We start from the raw sequence: 16,407 nt of genomic DNA on the forward strand, positions 1-16,407 counted from the left end.
TGTTATTTTATTTATTTATTTATTTAACACCTGATCAGAATTCCTCCCTCTCAATTTGGCGAACAGTTTCTCAGGATTGCATCAGAATCCTTAGCGAGACGTGCCGCCACCTCTTCGGTCCCCCTGTTGTCTTCATTAGGCGGAGAAACAGCTGTGCACCACGAGCAGGTTGCAAGGACCTCGACAGGTGCTCACTAGGCCTACCTGGAGGGGGAGGACTGGCAAACGAATCATTCAGACCCACCGTTTCATGTGTGATGCTTGATTCTCAACAGTAACAGCACAGCCCTGTTGGGTTGCATTTCAGATGATGATGAAGTTGTCAGATTTGAGGAGTAACTAAAAAACAAACAAAAAAATGAAGCGCTGGTAATGGCATTTCCGAATCATTGATTTTTGAATAGAATAGGAAAGCATCTTCCAGATTGCTTATCTAAAGCAGTAGGACTAATGAGCAGCTTCTCCGCCTGTTGTTTGTGTCGGAGAAAGGTGGAAAAAAGTTGGGTTTCTTTTTGTCTGAAAGGGACCAAGAGTGACTCGGATTTTTTTAGGCCGCCCCCCCCCCCCCCCCCCCCCCCCCACACACACACACACACACACACACGTCCACACCTGAGAACAGGATGTCAGAAAGGGCTAGTTATCGGATCTCATGACTACTCGCCCAAAGACAGGCGCAGAGCAAAAATAGGACCATGCCACCTGTTCTTTGTATCCTGTTCCTTTTTCCAATCGCTTTAAGATTGACCGAGTGGGTTAATAATTCATAATCGCTATTATTAGACAGTTGAGCTTTGCGCTTATGTGTTTGAATGATGGGAACCATCAGGTTAGGATTATTTTTTATATAATTTTTTTTTTTAGCACTAATTGTATCCATCTGAGCTCTTGTAATGAGGTGTAAGAAGAACTAATTGTGCCGTTTTGTCCGTGTTCATGTTGAACAGGTGCTCTTATAGCATTTGATGTGTTTGGAGTAAAAGCATTTAAGACAACGGTAAAAATTGGTCGAGGAAGGGGGTTGCGTATGATGAAGCCGTGAGTGAGAGAGAAGGAGGAAGGGAGGCGGTGAGAGCGAGCACTGCCCTCCTCTTGGCCCTTTGTTAGCGCTTGGCTTTTGAGGCAGGCTGAGTCCGGGACTTAAGTGGGCCACAGGGGAGCGCATGAATGCACGGAAGGTGCAGAGGGCCTCGGGGACGAGGAGGGGGCAGGGAGCATGCTGGAGAAGCCAGGCAGGTGTCTGTTTGTGGCAAGTTTTCCGCCACTCCTCATCAGGGTGAGCCAGGGAGCAGGTGGCCTTTGTTTGGAGGCTCTAGTTTATTGTGCGTGAGAATTCTACAGGTCAAGCCGACTCCACGACGTTTTTAATAGCTTTGAAACCGTCTTATTAGTCTGCTAAAAATCCAGTTTTATGCATACTCTCGAACGCAGAGCGGAAATTTTGTTCAAAGCGCCATAAACATCCACCTGATCACAACAGCACCTGTATCCTCCAGGTGAACGATGATAAACACGAGGTGAGGAGAAGGTGGAGGGAGACGTGTTGCCATGAGCTCAGCCTCGAGGGAAAGTCTTTCGAGCTGCCTGGAAGCCGAGGGGATAATTAGCCAGGAGAGACTACGTATGTAATGAGTCTTTCCAGCATCAACCAGAACTTTATTCTGCATGAAACTCAAAACTTTACGGTACACACACTCCAGGTTTCAGAAACGCATAGTGCTGACTAATTGTGACTGGCAGGTTCAAACTTGTATGGGAGAATATTTATTTTTTGTGTGTGTGTGTGGCAGAAGGTTTCCTCACACTGTGTAGAAAAAATAATGGAGAGGGAAGAACTGTTACAGGCAGTGTGCAGGTGAGCTGAAGGTGATATTCGTGCAGCGTACACGTCCCCTTATTCATATCCTCTCTTTAAACTCCTGTCGTATTTGTATTGGCGTGGCAAGCGTCTGAGAGAGACTGTCGCTCTCGCACGAGCGCTTCATCGAGGTGAATCATGATCCAGATTTTTCATCCGCCCTGCACGCAGTAGGCTGATTGATGAATCATGGGGCTTTGTGATAATCTTGGATTTTGTAGACGTGTAATTTCGGTTAGCCTGCAGCCAGTTTAAGCGAGGGTTTATAAAGGCTGAAGCGCGGAAACGCTTAATTATTAACCGCCTTTATTACTGTGGCCGCTGCGACCGGCTCCATTCATTGCAGCATTCAGAACGTGTAAAGAAGCCTGGTCTGTTCTCGGCGATGTTACCCCCGATCTAATTCCTTCCAGCACACGTCCGTTCTCGTCCGAACCGAACCGCGATGAACTGTTTCACGGCTTGAGTTTCGAGGCTGTTCTTCCAGAGTAATGGGTGAGTCACGGTTGCCACCGCACTCGAGTAGCACAGCTGGGCCAGGTGTCTCCGTAACGTCACAGATGCAGCGATTCTTCAGGGCTTGAACAGATGGACGCAGGCTGATAAGCGCTTTCTCTTTCTCAGCCCTGCGTTTTCTGCTCCAGCTTCCTTTTACCAAACATTTACACTGTGTGTGTGTGTGTGTGAGGGAGTGAGTGTGTGTCAGTGCATTTACGTTGCTGCTTCAACCAAGAGATAGAAGCAAGGCGTAGGTTATCATTATTATTACATGTGCTTAATTTGATTTTAGCAGCAAACTTGTAGTTTTTTCCTAATTTGGTAATAAAGCACTGTCGGATCATTAAGGGAATGCGTGGGGGGGGGTTATGCGCTTCTTATAAATTGGAGTCTTTCCGGCACATATTTTATTGTGCATCGTGGTAGTGTGTTAAGAAAGATGAGTAGTAAATTATGCAAAAAAAAAAAATCCTTGCTGGAGTAAATGAGATGCTTAGGGTCACAGTGGAGACTCTAAAACACTGCCTCATACAATCGTAAGACATCTTTCTCATTTTATAGCTAATTATAGCGCATTAAGTAAATCTGGGCACGGCAGTAAGACATGAAACATGGCAAACTTGCTTTATTTGTTTACACGTTTAAATGATTGTCGCTACTTATCAGTGTTAAAACCTTCCGACATCTGTGGTTTCCCATAATGTGGTGTAATTGGTGTACACGCAGTGTTTTGAGGCACCGATGCAACATGGTATGAACCCTCAAAAAAAAAAAAAAAGACTGCCAACGGCCCCATTTACACCCAGGAGGAACGTTGTTACTGGATAAGGAGGCTCAGGTAGATGTAAGATCAAGAGGAGGTCTCTGCCCACAGGATTCAACATAAATTTTATATATTGCAATAAGTTATTTTTTTGCAAACATGGACTCCTCGTTTACGTCACTGGCTGAGATCCAGTTGCAACACAAAGACATTTCAGTTATTCATTATCTTGATGTAGATATCAAGTTCAGCATTCCGACCTGTCATGGAGTTGTGATTTTTGATTTTATGATCAGGCATTGAGTGACGCGGAAGTAAATGACGTGTGCACATGTACTGTATAGCGTGTTCTTGTATCGGACATGTCGGAATAGATGGAGATATTAAAATGTAATTAAAAATACCCCCCCCCCCCCCTTTTTTTTCCCTCTGCCCTGTAGGCGCCATGCAAACCCCAGAGGCGGGCGCTGACTCCTCGTCCACGGTGCCCCTCCAGACCAGCGTGCCTGTGCAGCCTGCTGTTACCACCCAGCAGGTGCCCACTCAGGTGCCCGTCCAGCAACAGGTCAGCTGGTCTCCGGTGTTTCTACTGCACTGAGTGTTTTTAGTATTTATGTATCTGCTTATACATCTCCAATTCTCGTAGGCACAGACTGTTCAACAGGTCCAGCATGTGTACCCGTCCCAGGTGCAGTACGTAGAGGAGAACAGCGGCGTCTACACCAACGGAACCATGTGAGTGCACTGACCTGGCGAAGAAAGATGTATCGCCAGTATTTAAATGCAAGTTTCCAATATTAGTGGAGCTGTGGGATAATGAAAAGGAAAGATTTAAGGAAAAGGAGTGAAAACTTCTCCCATGTACGATGCAGAGATGCCTACTAGTACGGATTGGCCGTATTTTGTACGGAAAAGTTACGTAAATACGATGTTACGGCAAACAGTGTTATTCTGTACGGAATTATTATAAAGTCTTAAATTCCAGTGAGTTGTTTTTAAATGTCCAAGCAACTTTTTCAATCCATGCGCGATTCACGGCTATTTATTTTTACGACAACCGCACATGCTGTGTGTGACATGCGCAGATTCCGCACATTTGTTCGCGCTATTTTCGATACGGTAGAACGGCCGTGCATTACACCCAGTCAAAAGGGCAATGGATACACGCACTGCAAACTGCGTAGAACTGACATTAACATCACTCATGGTGGTCGCGATGACTGCAGGCGGCATGTCAACTCCAAAAAAAAACATATGGAGTATGCTGAAATGGCGAGTCAGGCGGAAAGTAAATCTGGGGGTATCCAGCAGTTTTTTACGAAATCTGTGGATGAAAAGACACGGAACGTGACACATGCTGAAGCGGTGATGGTTGACCTGTGCTTGGAGTTGAACTTGCCAATTAGTGCCATGAAATGTGAGTTAAACTTATTCAGTTTCTTTTTACATGTCTGATTTTTATTCACTGAAATATCAAACACTGGCTGGACTTCTTTAATTCAAAGTTTTTTCAGTGTTGCAAGTGCAAATGTACATGTAGTATGATCAAAAACAGAATTTTATGATTAGTGTTGTTGGGATTGTGGCAAAAAATTGATCATTCCACTGTTTTAAATACAATTATAAATGTCATTTTATTCAGTGTCTCTTCTGAAGCATTATGCTGAAGTATTTATATATTGGGACATTAAGATAATGTCGGACTCTCTTTGGCATGAAATAAATATTTTTTAAATTTTATTAGAATCCGTAAACAGGTAGAACATTTTGCCAGGCAATATAATATAATACTTTTGAGGAGTTACATTCAATACCAATGATTGGTAGTCAACCATAATGTCTGCAAACAGGGAACACTATTGTATTTATAAAAATGTGATATATTGTATGCTCTAGAACAGGGGTCACCAAACTCCGGCCCGCCACCCCCCTTTGACTGGCCCCCCACCACTTGAACCAGCCCTATGAGGCAATCCCCAAAAGTGGTCATGGCCTATTTTTTTTTTTTTAAATTGCTTTTTGGCAAATAACATGTCTGCATCTTGTATTTTGTTTGATTTTATCAATTAAAATTGATATTTAGTTCTAAAATGAGCTATTCATATTTTCCGAATTTTCGTCATATGCTCGCGATCAAGCAGTGACAGGCAGCGCACGCGCAGAGAACTGTCAGTGTTCAGGACAGCAAAATGGCGAGCGGTCAGCGAAAAGTTGACAGAGTGCAGAGTTTTTAAAGAACAGTGGACCACCGATTTATTTTTTCGTTCAGTGTAAGGACCGTGCAGTTTGTCTTGTATGTAAAGAAAGTGTGTCGGTTTTCAAAGAATATAATCTGCGTCGTCACTACGAAACCCGCCACAAAGAGTATGCTAGTTTGCGAGGGCAAACAAGAGAAGACAGGATTCGGAGGATGAAATGCGGACTGGCTGCGCAACAGAATGGATTCCTTCGCCAAACCCAGATCAACCAGGCTGCTGTCCGAGCTAGCTATAAGGTAGCTCACCTACTAGCTACCCATGGAAAGCCGTTTACTGATGGGGACTTTGTTAAAGTACGCATGCTTGCTGTGGCCGAGGAGGTGTGTCCCGACAAGAAGGATGCGCTCAACGCGGTGAGTCTCTCCGCACCTGCTATGACCAGGCGAACCGAAGATTTGGGGGACAACGTGTATGACCAGCTGAATGAGAGAGAGTCAGAATTCAAGTTTTTTGCTTTGGCCATGGATGAGAGCAATGACGTGCAGGACACAGCACAACTGCTGTGATCTATTGCTCATATTATTATAATTTCACTTTTTTTTTTTTAAATGTATTTATTTTATAGGCCTATTTATTTGACCTTTATTAAGTGCTGCACACAATTATTATTAATAATATCAACAGGCCTACCTACAATTTATAATTTTCCACTCACCTTTGCCAGTGTCAATCACCTCAACTAGGCAGATGTTTCTTACCTTGACAGCTTTGATGTTATTTTTATTAGAAAATAAATAAATGGAATATCTGTGGTATTTCAAATTAAAACAAAGTGTGAAGACTCGATTACTACTTTTGCAAACCACTAGTAAAGATAAACAAATATGTGCCAGGAATCAAGTGTTGATATAGTAGTGTTGATATAGTAGTGGGGATGGCTGTGCCAGGCTAGTAATCTCTACGACACAATGAGGCCTGCTGGTGGTCATATTTGTCTGGGTCATACAATTCTATGTTATATAGCTGACTCGACCCCGGCCCCCCATCACAGTCAGGAACGACAATGTGGCCCCCAGAGAAAAAAAGTTTGGTGACCCTGCTCTAGAAGTTTGTTGAGTGGAAATTAAGTTGAGATGGCTGCTCGTGTTTTGTTTATTCAATTCACACAAAACAGTACTTTTTAATAATTTAAATGTTAAACATATTGGTATATACGCCTCTTTATAATGGAAATGCGCATAAATTAATGTTACTGAAAGTCATTCCAAAATACTAAAAAATGTTTTCAAGAATACTGAAATTCAAAATTTGGGGTAGGCATCTCTGATGATGCTTCAAGGTGGACAAATTCTATATATTTTAGTTAGTCGATCCCAGTCCTCGGTTTTGGTTGCCTGGAAACCGACAAAGCTAAAACGTAATGAGGAGCGAGTTAACTAGTGCGAGTGATGCAAACGAGTACGTGATTATAACCTACCGAGTGTCTTTATTGGGTCTAAATATGTATAACTGTGAGGTGACTGACTGTGTGTATGAGAGTCTGGTATGATGGCTTTGTGCTGCAGTTTGTTTCGTCGGCGTTTCCATATACCTGTACGTTCCCGATTCTCATCAGTCGTCCTTTCACACTAATTAACCTGCAGAGATGTCCACAAGCACCTGTAACCGGCAGTTTTCTCCAGCTGCACAGACAGTCTGCGCCGGCTACTAGATCCCGGGGGGGAATCTTTCAATGTTCAAGCAGTTTATATCTTCTTTGCTGCAAATTCAGTTCTTCCTCCATAAAACGGTCTCCAATTCCGGCATGACCGGAAGTGACGCCATGTTTGTCGATCGATTCTTGCGCTGTGATTGGCTGTACTGGACCATGTGACTGTGCCGTAGCGTATGTCGTTATGTTAGAGGGTAATTGAGAATGCTGAGCACACACACATCTGGAGGGAAATTTCATACATGTTTTGAAAGTGTTTTACAGGGTGTTATAAGGGTAACTTATTTGCTGAGAATGCATCAGAAGGCATGCAAATTTCAAAAAGAGTGGATGAGTGTGGCAGAGCTGCCTACTACTTTTTTAAAAAGCCGGCTACTTCGGATTTTCTGGAGAATCTGCCTTATAAAAACTCCACACCTGGAATCAAATACGTTCGCTGTGTCCGAAATCACTCACTCGTTCACTGCTCCCTACTCACTATACAGGGAATTACTATTATAGAGGACTATACAGTGGGGCAAAAAAGTATTTAGTCAGCCACCAATTGTGCAAGTTCTCCCACTTAAAAAGATGAGAGAGGCCTGTAATTTTCATCATAGGTACACTTCAACTACGAGAGACAGAATGGGGGGAAAGAATCCAGGAAATCACACTGTAGGATTTTTAATGAATTAATTGGTAAATTCCTCCGTAAAATAAGTATTTGGTCACCTACAAACCAGCAAGATTTCTGGCTCTCACAGACCTGTAACTACTTCTTTAAGAGGCTCCTCTGTCCTCCACTCGTTACCTGTATTAATGGCACCTGTTTGAACTCGTCATCAGTATAAAAGACACCTGTCCACAACCTCAAACAGTCACACTCCAAACTCCACTATGGCCAAGACCAAAGAGCTGTCAAAGGACACCAGAAACAAAATTGTAGACCTGCACCAGGCTGGGAAGACTGAATCTGCAATAGGTAAGCAGCTTGGTGTGAAGAAATCAACTGTGGGAGCAATTATTAGAAAATGGAAGACATACAAGACCACTGATAATCTCCCTCGATCTGGGGCTCCACGCAAGATCTCACCCCGTGGGGTCAAAATGATCACAAGAACGGTGAGCAAAAATCCCAGAACCACACGGGGGGACCTAGTGAATGACCTGCAGAGAGCTGGGACCAAAGTAACAAAGACTACCATCAGTAACACACTACGCCGCCAGGGACTCAAATCCTGCAGTGCCAGACGTGTCCCCCTGCTTAAGCCAGTACACATCCAGGCCCGTCTGAAGTTTGCTAGAGAGCATTTGGATGATCCAGAAGAGGATTGGGAGAAGGTCAGATGAAACCAAAATAGAACTTTTTGGTCAAAACTCAACTTGTGTTTGGAGGAGAAAGAATGCCGAGTTGCATCCAAAGAACACCATACCTACTGTGAAGCATGGGGGTGGAAACATCATGCTTTGGGGCTGTTTTTCTGCAAAGGGACCAGGACGACTGATCCGTGTAAAGGAAAGAATGAATGGGGCCATGTATCGTGAGATTTTGAGTGAAAACCTCCTTCCATCAGCAAGGGCATTGAAGATGAAACGTGGCTGGGTCTTTCAGCATGACAATGATCCCAAACACACCGCCCAGGCAACGAAGGAGTGGCTTCGTAAGAAGCATTTCAAGGTCCTGGAGTGGCCTAGCCAGTCTCCAGATCTCAACCCCATAGAAAATCTTTGGAGGGAGTTGAAAGTCCGTGTTGCCCAGCGACAGCCCCAAAACATCACTGCTCTAGAGGAGATCTGCATGGAGGAATGGGCCAAAATACCAGCAACAGTGTGTGTGAACCTTGTGAAGACTTACAGAAAACGTTTGACCTCTGTCATTGCCAACAAAGGGTATATAACAAAGTATTGAGATGAACTTTTGTTATTGACCAAATACTTATTTTCCACCATAATTTGCAAATAAACTCTTTAAAAATCAGACAGACAATGTGATTTTCTGGATTTTTTTTTTCTCATTTTGTCTCTCATAGTTGAAGTGTACCTATGATGAAAATTACAGGCCTCTCTCATCTTTTTAAGTGGGAGAACTTGCACAATTGGTGGCTGACTAAATACTTTTTTGCCCCACTGTATAGTGAGCTCATTGGTAAAATGGGTGGGGGGGGACACTTTCAGACACTACTCCATCACGCTGTTATTTACGTCATTACTGTCTCACAATTAAAACGTGCTAGATCAGTCGGCTGGTGGGTTTTCAAAAACACACGCTTGTAATTTTGTGGTAAAGCCGTATTATACTGAACGTATTTCCCACATTAATCAATACAAAGTACTTTGTGTCGGCTGCATCTTTCAGTCCTTTTAAATCAGGGCTGAATGCTTTCTTCTTCGCCACTGCCTTTTATTAAACTAAATTTGAGGCTTTTGATTTGATTTCTTTCAGCACGACAGCAATGCATGACGGGATATATTGCTTGATTAGTGACCATCGGTTGTACACTACTTTTCGTGATGCTTTGAGTGCGCTACAATATAGACCCCTTCGCATGTTTGTAAACAAACCGACCGTTGCTAGGATGCGCGCGCAACCTGGACTCAGAAACAATGGCGCTGCCCATAGACCGGCATTATGAGCTGTCAGATTATGCCAAACAATTGTCGTTACAAGATCGAGAATGCTACATAAATAAGTTAACTCTAACAAGTGGACATCGCCTACCGGATCCGCATTTAATTATAGAGTGGACGGACGATGTTAGTAAGTTCCCTGGTATACAATGGCCAGATATATACTCGTACCTTATTGACAAGACTTCAGTGTACACCCACGAAAAACTTCGTGCCTACAAGTCTTTAGACGCATATGATTATGTTATGTGCGGGCATGTACAACTTGATTAACAATGGGACATTCATATTCATTTTGTTTTAATCAAATTATGCCAGTGATGTGATGGCAATGTGGCTTTAGCTACAACAGCAAATACTAACACTAAACAGCAATTTGCAGGAGGGAATGGCATGAAAGGAATGATAGTGTGAAGAGCGCAGCTAAGAGAAATCAGAGCTGCGTAAAAAGCGAGAGGCAGAGAGCAGAAATGAAACCGAACGGGGCGGGAGCTAGGTTAGAGCAGTCAACGCAAGTTGGCATTTAGAGTGAGGGCACACAATTTTACCTTTCCATCCTTGCTTTAAAATGTGATTTTCGGTGTACGCAAATAATGATGGCACAAAATCTGGACTGCTTGAGTCAAGCGAGACCTCTCCTACAAACAAAACTGCATGCAAAGCTAAGTTAACATGCTAACGATATTCATTACATTGTGTAACTATGACTTAGCTAATCAGACAAACGTTACCAAAGTATTTTGCTACATCAATAAACGAAGACTAGAAAGAATAAAAAAGAAAGCTTTAATAAATAGCCTGATCTTACCTGTGATGAAGTGGGCGCTGCAAACCCGCGCATTTTTGATAGTGCTTTCATCCCAGTCTACACGTTTGATGGCTTGTAGCCATAGACGTCGGCGTTTTTTTTTTTGGAATGGGTGAGATCCTGCTGGAATTCTGAACATTTTAACCCCATCACTGCTACGATTCTGACACCCGACAACACAACTAGGCATTTCTGAGTCTTTTTTGGGTCCAGGCTGCGCGCGCAATTTCCGCTTGCGTATGAATGACGTTTACTGCGAAGGGATCTATAGGGTGTCGTAATCCTCACTATACATTCGGACAGCACTACAAAATGGTGACCTCACTATATAGTGAGTAGGGAGTGATTTCGGATACAGGGATTGTGTTCCATCATACCACATGCCGAATGAGAGCTGTTGGAGCTCTAATCATCTAATCGCCTCTGCTTTCACTCATTTGTGCATAAAGTGGTGTGCGGGGTGGGTTGCTTTAAAACTTTAAAGTGCATATCACGGATAAATTCAGGAGCAAGATCAATGTAATTCTCCTATTTTATATTAAACTTTGGTCAAATATCTCTCTCACATTCTGCTTTTTTTGCAATTTTTTTTACCTTGCGGAATACCAGAAAAATTCTGTTGAAATCAAGCCATTTGAGGCGAAATTGGTCCGCCTCTGAAAAAACCTGGCATTTGAATTTCCCGGGAAACATTGATTTTCGTGACGTCGCGTGCGGGACGCCTCCCTCTGAATCCTACGTCAGCGCTGGTTTGTTTATGAGAAAACGACCTGGTGGTTTTCTGCAAATTTCTTCAACGTTATCGCGTAATTATTAAAATGGTTAACAGATGTATCGTAGGAGGGTGTAGCAACACCAATCTTGATGGGATTAGTACTCATCGTTTCCCAAAAGACCGGACAATGAGAGAGAAATGGGAGCGCTTGGTCTACACAGGCTGTGCACTGAAACCGTGCAAAGCTCGCGCAGCCTGCTGGCGCTTCCGCAGGTAACGTCACGAATCTGGCTCCGGACTCCCTTGGGATTTTTCCAGACACGTTTTGTTATTTTTATTTTTTTTTTCTGCTGTAGACAGATGGCCTTGTGCAAAATTACCCTTCTGGAAAGGGACATACTTTCATATATAAAAAAAAAACCACGAAATTGGTCCAGAATATGCACTTTAACATGTAGGTCCAGCCCATGCTTGGATATTTTTGTGTTCTTCTGTACAAACACAGCCATGATGAGTTGAGTCGGGTGTTAAAGCAAGCAAATCTCTTAATTGTACAGCACACGGGGGGGGGGGTCGTTTTCGGAAAAGCTTCTCCAAAAGAAACTCGTAAGGTGAATACGTTTCCATCAACAAGCCCAACAGTAAATAGCAGGACCAAATCCACTGAGCCGTGATCACGCCGAGCCCAGCCTAAAGGTTCGTTCAGTTACCCAACGACAAAAGACACGTTCGCTCTTGACATTGTGCCTTGCCTTGCTTTTTGAGCTGGAGGGATGATGCTGAGAAACCGTCTTGTCACAAAAACGTGTTGGTGCTGACGGCACTTGAGCCACAGCGGGGGTGTAAATTGTGCACCGTCACCTGACAATGACTGCAAGTATTAACAAGAGGTCTTAAAGCAGCCATCTTCTTGCTGTGCTGCGCTCGAGAGCTGGTGAGGACTTCACTAAGCTTGTGCGCATGAAGTGAAGGACATGCAGCAGATTTACAGCTGGTACAGTGAAACGCCTTGACTAAATGGCATATGACCTCCCTTTTTTTTTTTTTCGTTTTTAGAGTGTAGATCACATGCTATAAGATATATAATACACGTCTCCGAGCACGCTTCTGTATTGTTTCATTTATACCAGTTACAGGAAATCTCGAGGAGACACGTTTACTGATGATCGGCCTGAAACTATTAGCAATGCTAAAAGAAAATGAAAGTATGATGTATTAACACACACCCAGCACGATTCATGATCAAACATTTGTGTTGCAATGATAAGAATAGAAGATCCACGACAAAGGTTATCTATCGCATTGAAATAGAACGAGAGCAGTGATGAATGCAAGGTGCCAGTTTTAATTATTTCTATATCCATGAGAGCCTGCGTGTGGGTGGGTGTTTTTTTATATATAATAAAATAAAAATGGGTGGGGGGGGGAAATGCCACAAGCTGTAAGATCGTTTATTTCTGTGAAGGGTGGGTTTGTATAAAAAAAAAAAAAAAACACCCTTCACAGAAATAAGCGATCTTAGAATCATCTTACAGCTTGTGGCATTCCCCCCCCCACGCACCCATTAAAAAAAAAAAAGTCACATATTTTAAAACTATTGCATCATTTCCATTTAAAGTAGTGGACAACCTAGTGGTGGGTGGTAAACTGGTAGAAAAGGGATACCAATTAAAATGTGTTGTGGTAAAACTGTTCTGCTGTATTTGTGCAAAGAGACAAGGGAAACTCGTGTCGTTTAAAATGTTACTTGGCACAAAGCCGCTGTTACAGAGAGCCAGCATCGTGACTTTGGCTTGCGCTCCCCCCCCTCCGAATCACGACAATGTGTGGCAGCCACGTAGTGCAATTTTGACATTTCCGACTATATTTATACTACGTTATGTACAGTGGACTATATCCATACTATTTTTTTTTTTTAAATTTTTTTTAGGCTTTTTGCACCTTTATTGGATAGGACAGTGTAGAGACAGGAAATGAGCGGGAGAGACAGGGAGGGATCGGGCCAGAATCGAACCCGGGTCCCTGGATTTATGGTATGGTACCTGAGCCACGATGCCCCCCATACTCATCTCATATCATCTCTAGCCACTTTATCCTGTTCTACAGGGTCGCAGGCAAGCTGGAGCCTATCCCAGCTGACTACGGGCGAAAGGCGGGGTACACCCTGGACAAGTCGCCAGGTCATCACAGGGCTGACACATAGACACAGACAACCATTCACACTCACATTCACACCTACGCTCAATTTAGAGTCACCAGTTAACCTAACCTGCATGTCTTTGGACTGTGGGGGAAACCGGAGCACCCGGAGGAAACCCACGCGGACACGGGGAGAACATGCAAACTCCACACAGAAAGGCCCTCGCCAGCCACGGGGCTCGAACCCGGACCTTCTTGCTGTGAGGCGACAGTGCTAACCACTACACCACCGTGCCCCCCCTGCTCCCCATACCATATTTTAAATTTTGTTTAACCCCAAAAGTGAAAAGGGAGGGGAAAAAAATCCTGAAAAGCAAATATGCATCAAGACAAAATATTGGTAAGGAGGGGAAGAGCTGATTGTGGATTTATAAATTTGCATAAAAATGCATATGGCTTGTACGGTATATGCTGCTTCTATGCAAAATTTAGATGTGGCAGTCCCTAGCTGGACTCAAACCTGATCTACGATATGTAAAGTTGATGCAAACCTTAATCCACACACATGTTCATGTTTTGCTCTTAAAATTGCACCGTATATCTACTTGTTTCCTTAGACGCACATACTCGTACTCTGAGCCACAGCTGTACAGTCAGAACAGTAGCGGGAGCTACTTTGACACGCAAGGTGCCGCGCCCCAGGTGAGCACGGTGGTGACGACTCACAGCTTGGCCAACAGCAGCAGCACTAACGGCGGGCTGGCTATGGGCCTCACAGGGGGTCAGATCATCAGCAGCTCAGGGGCCTACCTGATCGGAGCCAACGCCATGGATGGCTCCGCCCCTCACACCGCAGCACAGACCACCAGGGCCTCTCCTGCTACGGTACATCATCCTTCAAAGGATCAAATTCTTGTTATCTGCTTTCTCACTGTAAGGGAGGATCAACACTTAACCCTTATGTTCTGTTTGAGTTCAGAGTGAAAATGAACTAATGGAAATGTGTGTGCTTTGCTCAAGGTCTTGCGTTTTAAATAACATTTACGAAATTGACTGGAAAGGATTTTTAAAAGGGGTGAGGGTTTGTTTTTTCCTCCTCTCAGCTGTTTAGATGTAAGCATGAGAAGGGATTTGTGCATGGTTCTTGAAATATTTAGACTGAGAGGAACTGAAATTAATAATTTGGATATTTCAAAGTAGTGTATAGACACAAAGGGTCAGCTGTACCGCCACTTTTTTAATTAAGTACCAAACAGAACATGGGGATTAACCTAAATTTTAAATATCCAGTCAAGTCCATAAGTATTTGTACACTGACTTAGGTTTTTTTTTTTGGCGTTGTTGTTTTTGTTCCCCACCCCCTCCCGTCCGTACATCACAATGGATTTGAAAAGAAGCCATCAAGATGTAGCTGACGTTTAGACTTTCAGCTTGAATTCGAGTCATTTAAACAAAAATGTTGCATTAACCATTTAGGAATTACGAACATTATTATAAATATAGGTACCTTTTATTTATTATACCCCGTTCTGAACGGGGGAGTAATACTGATTTACTTCTGTCCATCCGTCTATATCTCCGTCCATCCGAAATGCCCTTTTTCTCAGCAACCACAAATCCTAGCTGCTTGGGGTTCTACACCATGTGTACAGTTTTCAGGTCTGTCACACATCAACTTCCTGTTTGCCGACTGAATGTATTTACGAAACGCGTAGTGTGGATTTACAAAATCTTCATAACACGTGTTTTTTTTTTTTTTTTTTTCCCTCAGCAACTACAAATCATAACTGCTTGGTGTTTGGTACCGAGCTTCAGCTTGGGGTTCTATACCGCGTGTACCGTTTTCAAGTCTGTCCCACATCGACTTCCTGTTTACCGACCAAATGTATTTATGAAACATATACGGTGGATTTTGACGCTATTTCACAATGACAGTTTACCAGGATGCTATTTGAAATCCCTGGGGAGAACACGGCTCTTTACTTACTGTACTTGTTTATTTGTTGACGTCAACATTCATAATGAGTGTTCTGTTCCTTCGATTGCTTGCATTCTGATATAAGCGAGGGGGATACGCAAGTGAGCAGCAGCTCACAGTTGATCTTGTTTTAAATACAACCCCGATTCCAAAAAAGTTGGGACAAAGTACAAATTATAAATAAAAACGGAATGCAATGATGTGGAAGTTTCAAAATTCCATATTTTATTCAGAATAGAACATAGATGACATATCAAATGCTTAAACTGAGAAAATGTATCATTTAAAGAGAAAAATTAGGTGATTTTAAATTTCATGACAACAACACATCTCAAAAAAGTTGGGACAAGGCCATGTTTGCCACTGTGAGACATCCCCTTTTCTCTTTACAACAGTCTGTAAACGTCTGGGGACTGAGGAGACAAGTTGCTCAAGTTTAGGGATAGGAATGTTAACCCATTCTTGTCTAATGTAGGATTCTAGTTGCTCAACTGTCTTAGGTCTTTTTTGTCGTATCTTCCGTTTTATGATGCGTCAAATGTTTTCTGTGGGTGAAAGATCTGGACTGCAGGCTGGCCAGTTCAGTACCCGGACCCTTCTTCTACGCAGCCATGATGCTGTAATTGATGCAGTATGTGGTTTGGCATTGTCATGTTGGAAAATGCAAGGTCTTCCCTGAAAGAGACGTCGTCTGGATGGGAGCATATGTTGCTCTAGAACCTGGATATACCTTTCAGCATTGATGGTGTCTTTCCAGATGTGTAAGCTGCCCATGCCACACGCACTAATGCAACCCCATACCATCAGAGATGCAGGCTTCTGAACTGAGCGCTGATAACAACTTGGGTCGTCCTTCTCCTCTTTAGTCCGAATGACACGGCATCCCTGATTTCCATAAAGAACTTCAAATTTTGATTCGTCTGACCACAGAACAGTTTTCCACTTTGCCACAGTCCATTTTAAATGAGCCTTGGCCCAGAGAAGATGTCTGCGCTTCTGGATCGTGTTTAGATACAGCTTCTTCTTTGAACTATAGAGTTTTAGCTGGCAACGGCGGATGGCACGGTGAATTGTGTTCACAGATAATGTTCTCTGGAAATATTCCTGAGCCCATTTTGTGATTTCCAATACA

At 43.2% G+C, this 16,407-nt stretch overlaps 1 protein-coding gene across 7 annotated transcripts in view; it reads left to right on the plus strand.

The window, feature by feature from the left end:
• rfx3 (regulatory factor X, 3 (influences HLA class II expression)) overlaps positions 1-16,407 on the plus strand; it is a 41,528-nt gene that overhangs the window by 3,065 nt on the left and 22,056 nt on the right. For 5 of the 7 annotated variants that reach the window (XR_009651594.1, XM_060909483.1, XM_060909485.1 and 2 more), the window contains exons 2-4: positions 3,560-3,684; positions 3,766-3,854; positions 13,915-14,182. Coding sequence is in view for 6 of the 7 variants with exons in the window: in XM_060909483.1 (XP_060765466.1) it covers positions 3,560-3,684; positions 3,766-3,854; positions 13,915-14,182 (482 nt within the window). In the remaining variant the exon portion in view is untranslated. Of the gene's footprint in view, positions 1-1,544; positions 1,622-1,786; positions 1,856-3,559; positions 3,685-3,765; positions 3,855-13,914; positions 14,183-16,407 lie in introns of those variants that run through there. The other 2 variants (XM_060909486.1, XM_060909488.1) reach the window with 2 other exon arrangements.

Source organism: Neoarius graeffei, chromosome 25 (assembly GCF_027579695.1).
Source record: "Neoarius graeffei isolate fNeoGra1 chromosome 25, fNeoGra1.pri, whole genome shotgun sequence".
In the NCBI taxonomy this organism is placed as follows: domain Eukaryota; kingdom Metazoa; phylum Chordata; class Actinopteri; order Siluriformes; family Ariidae; genus Neoarius; species Neoarius graeffei.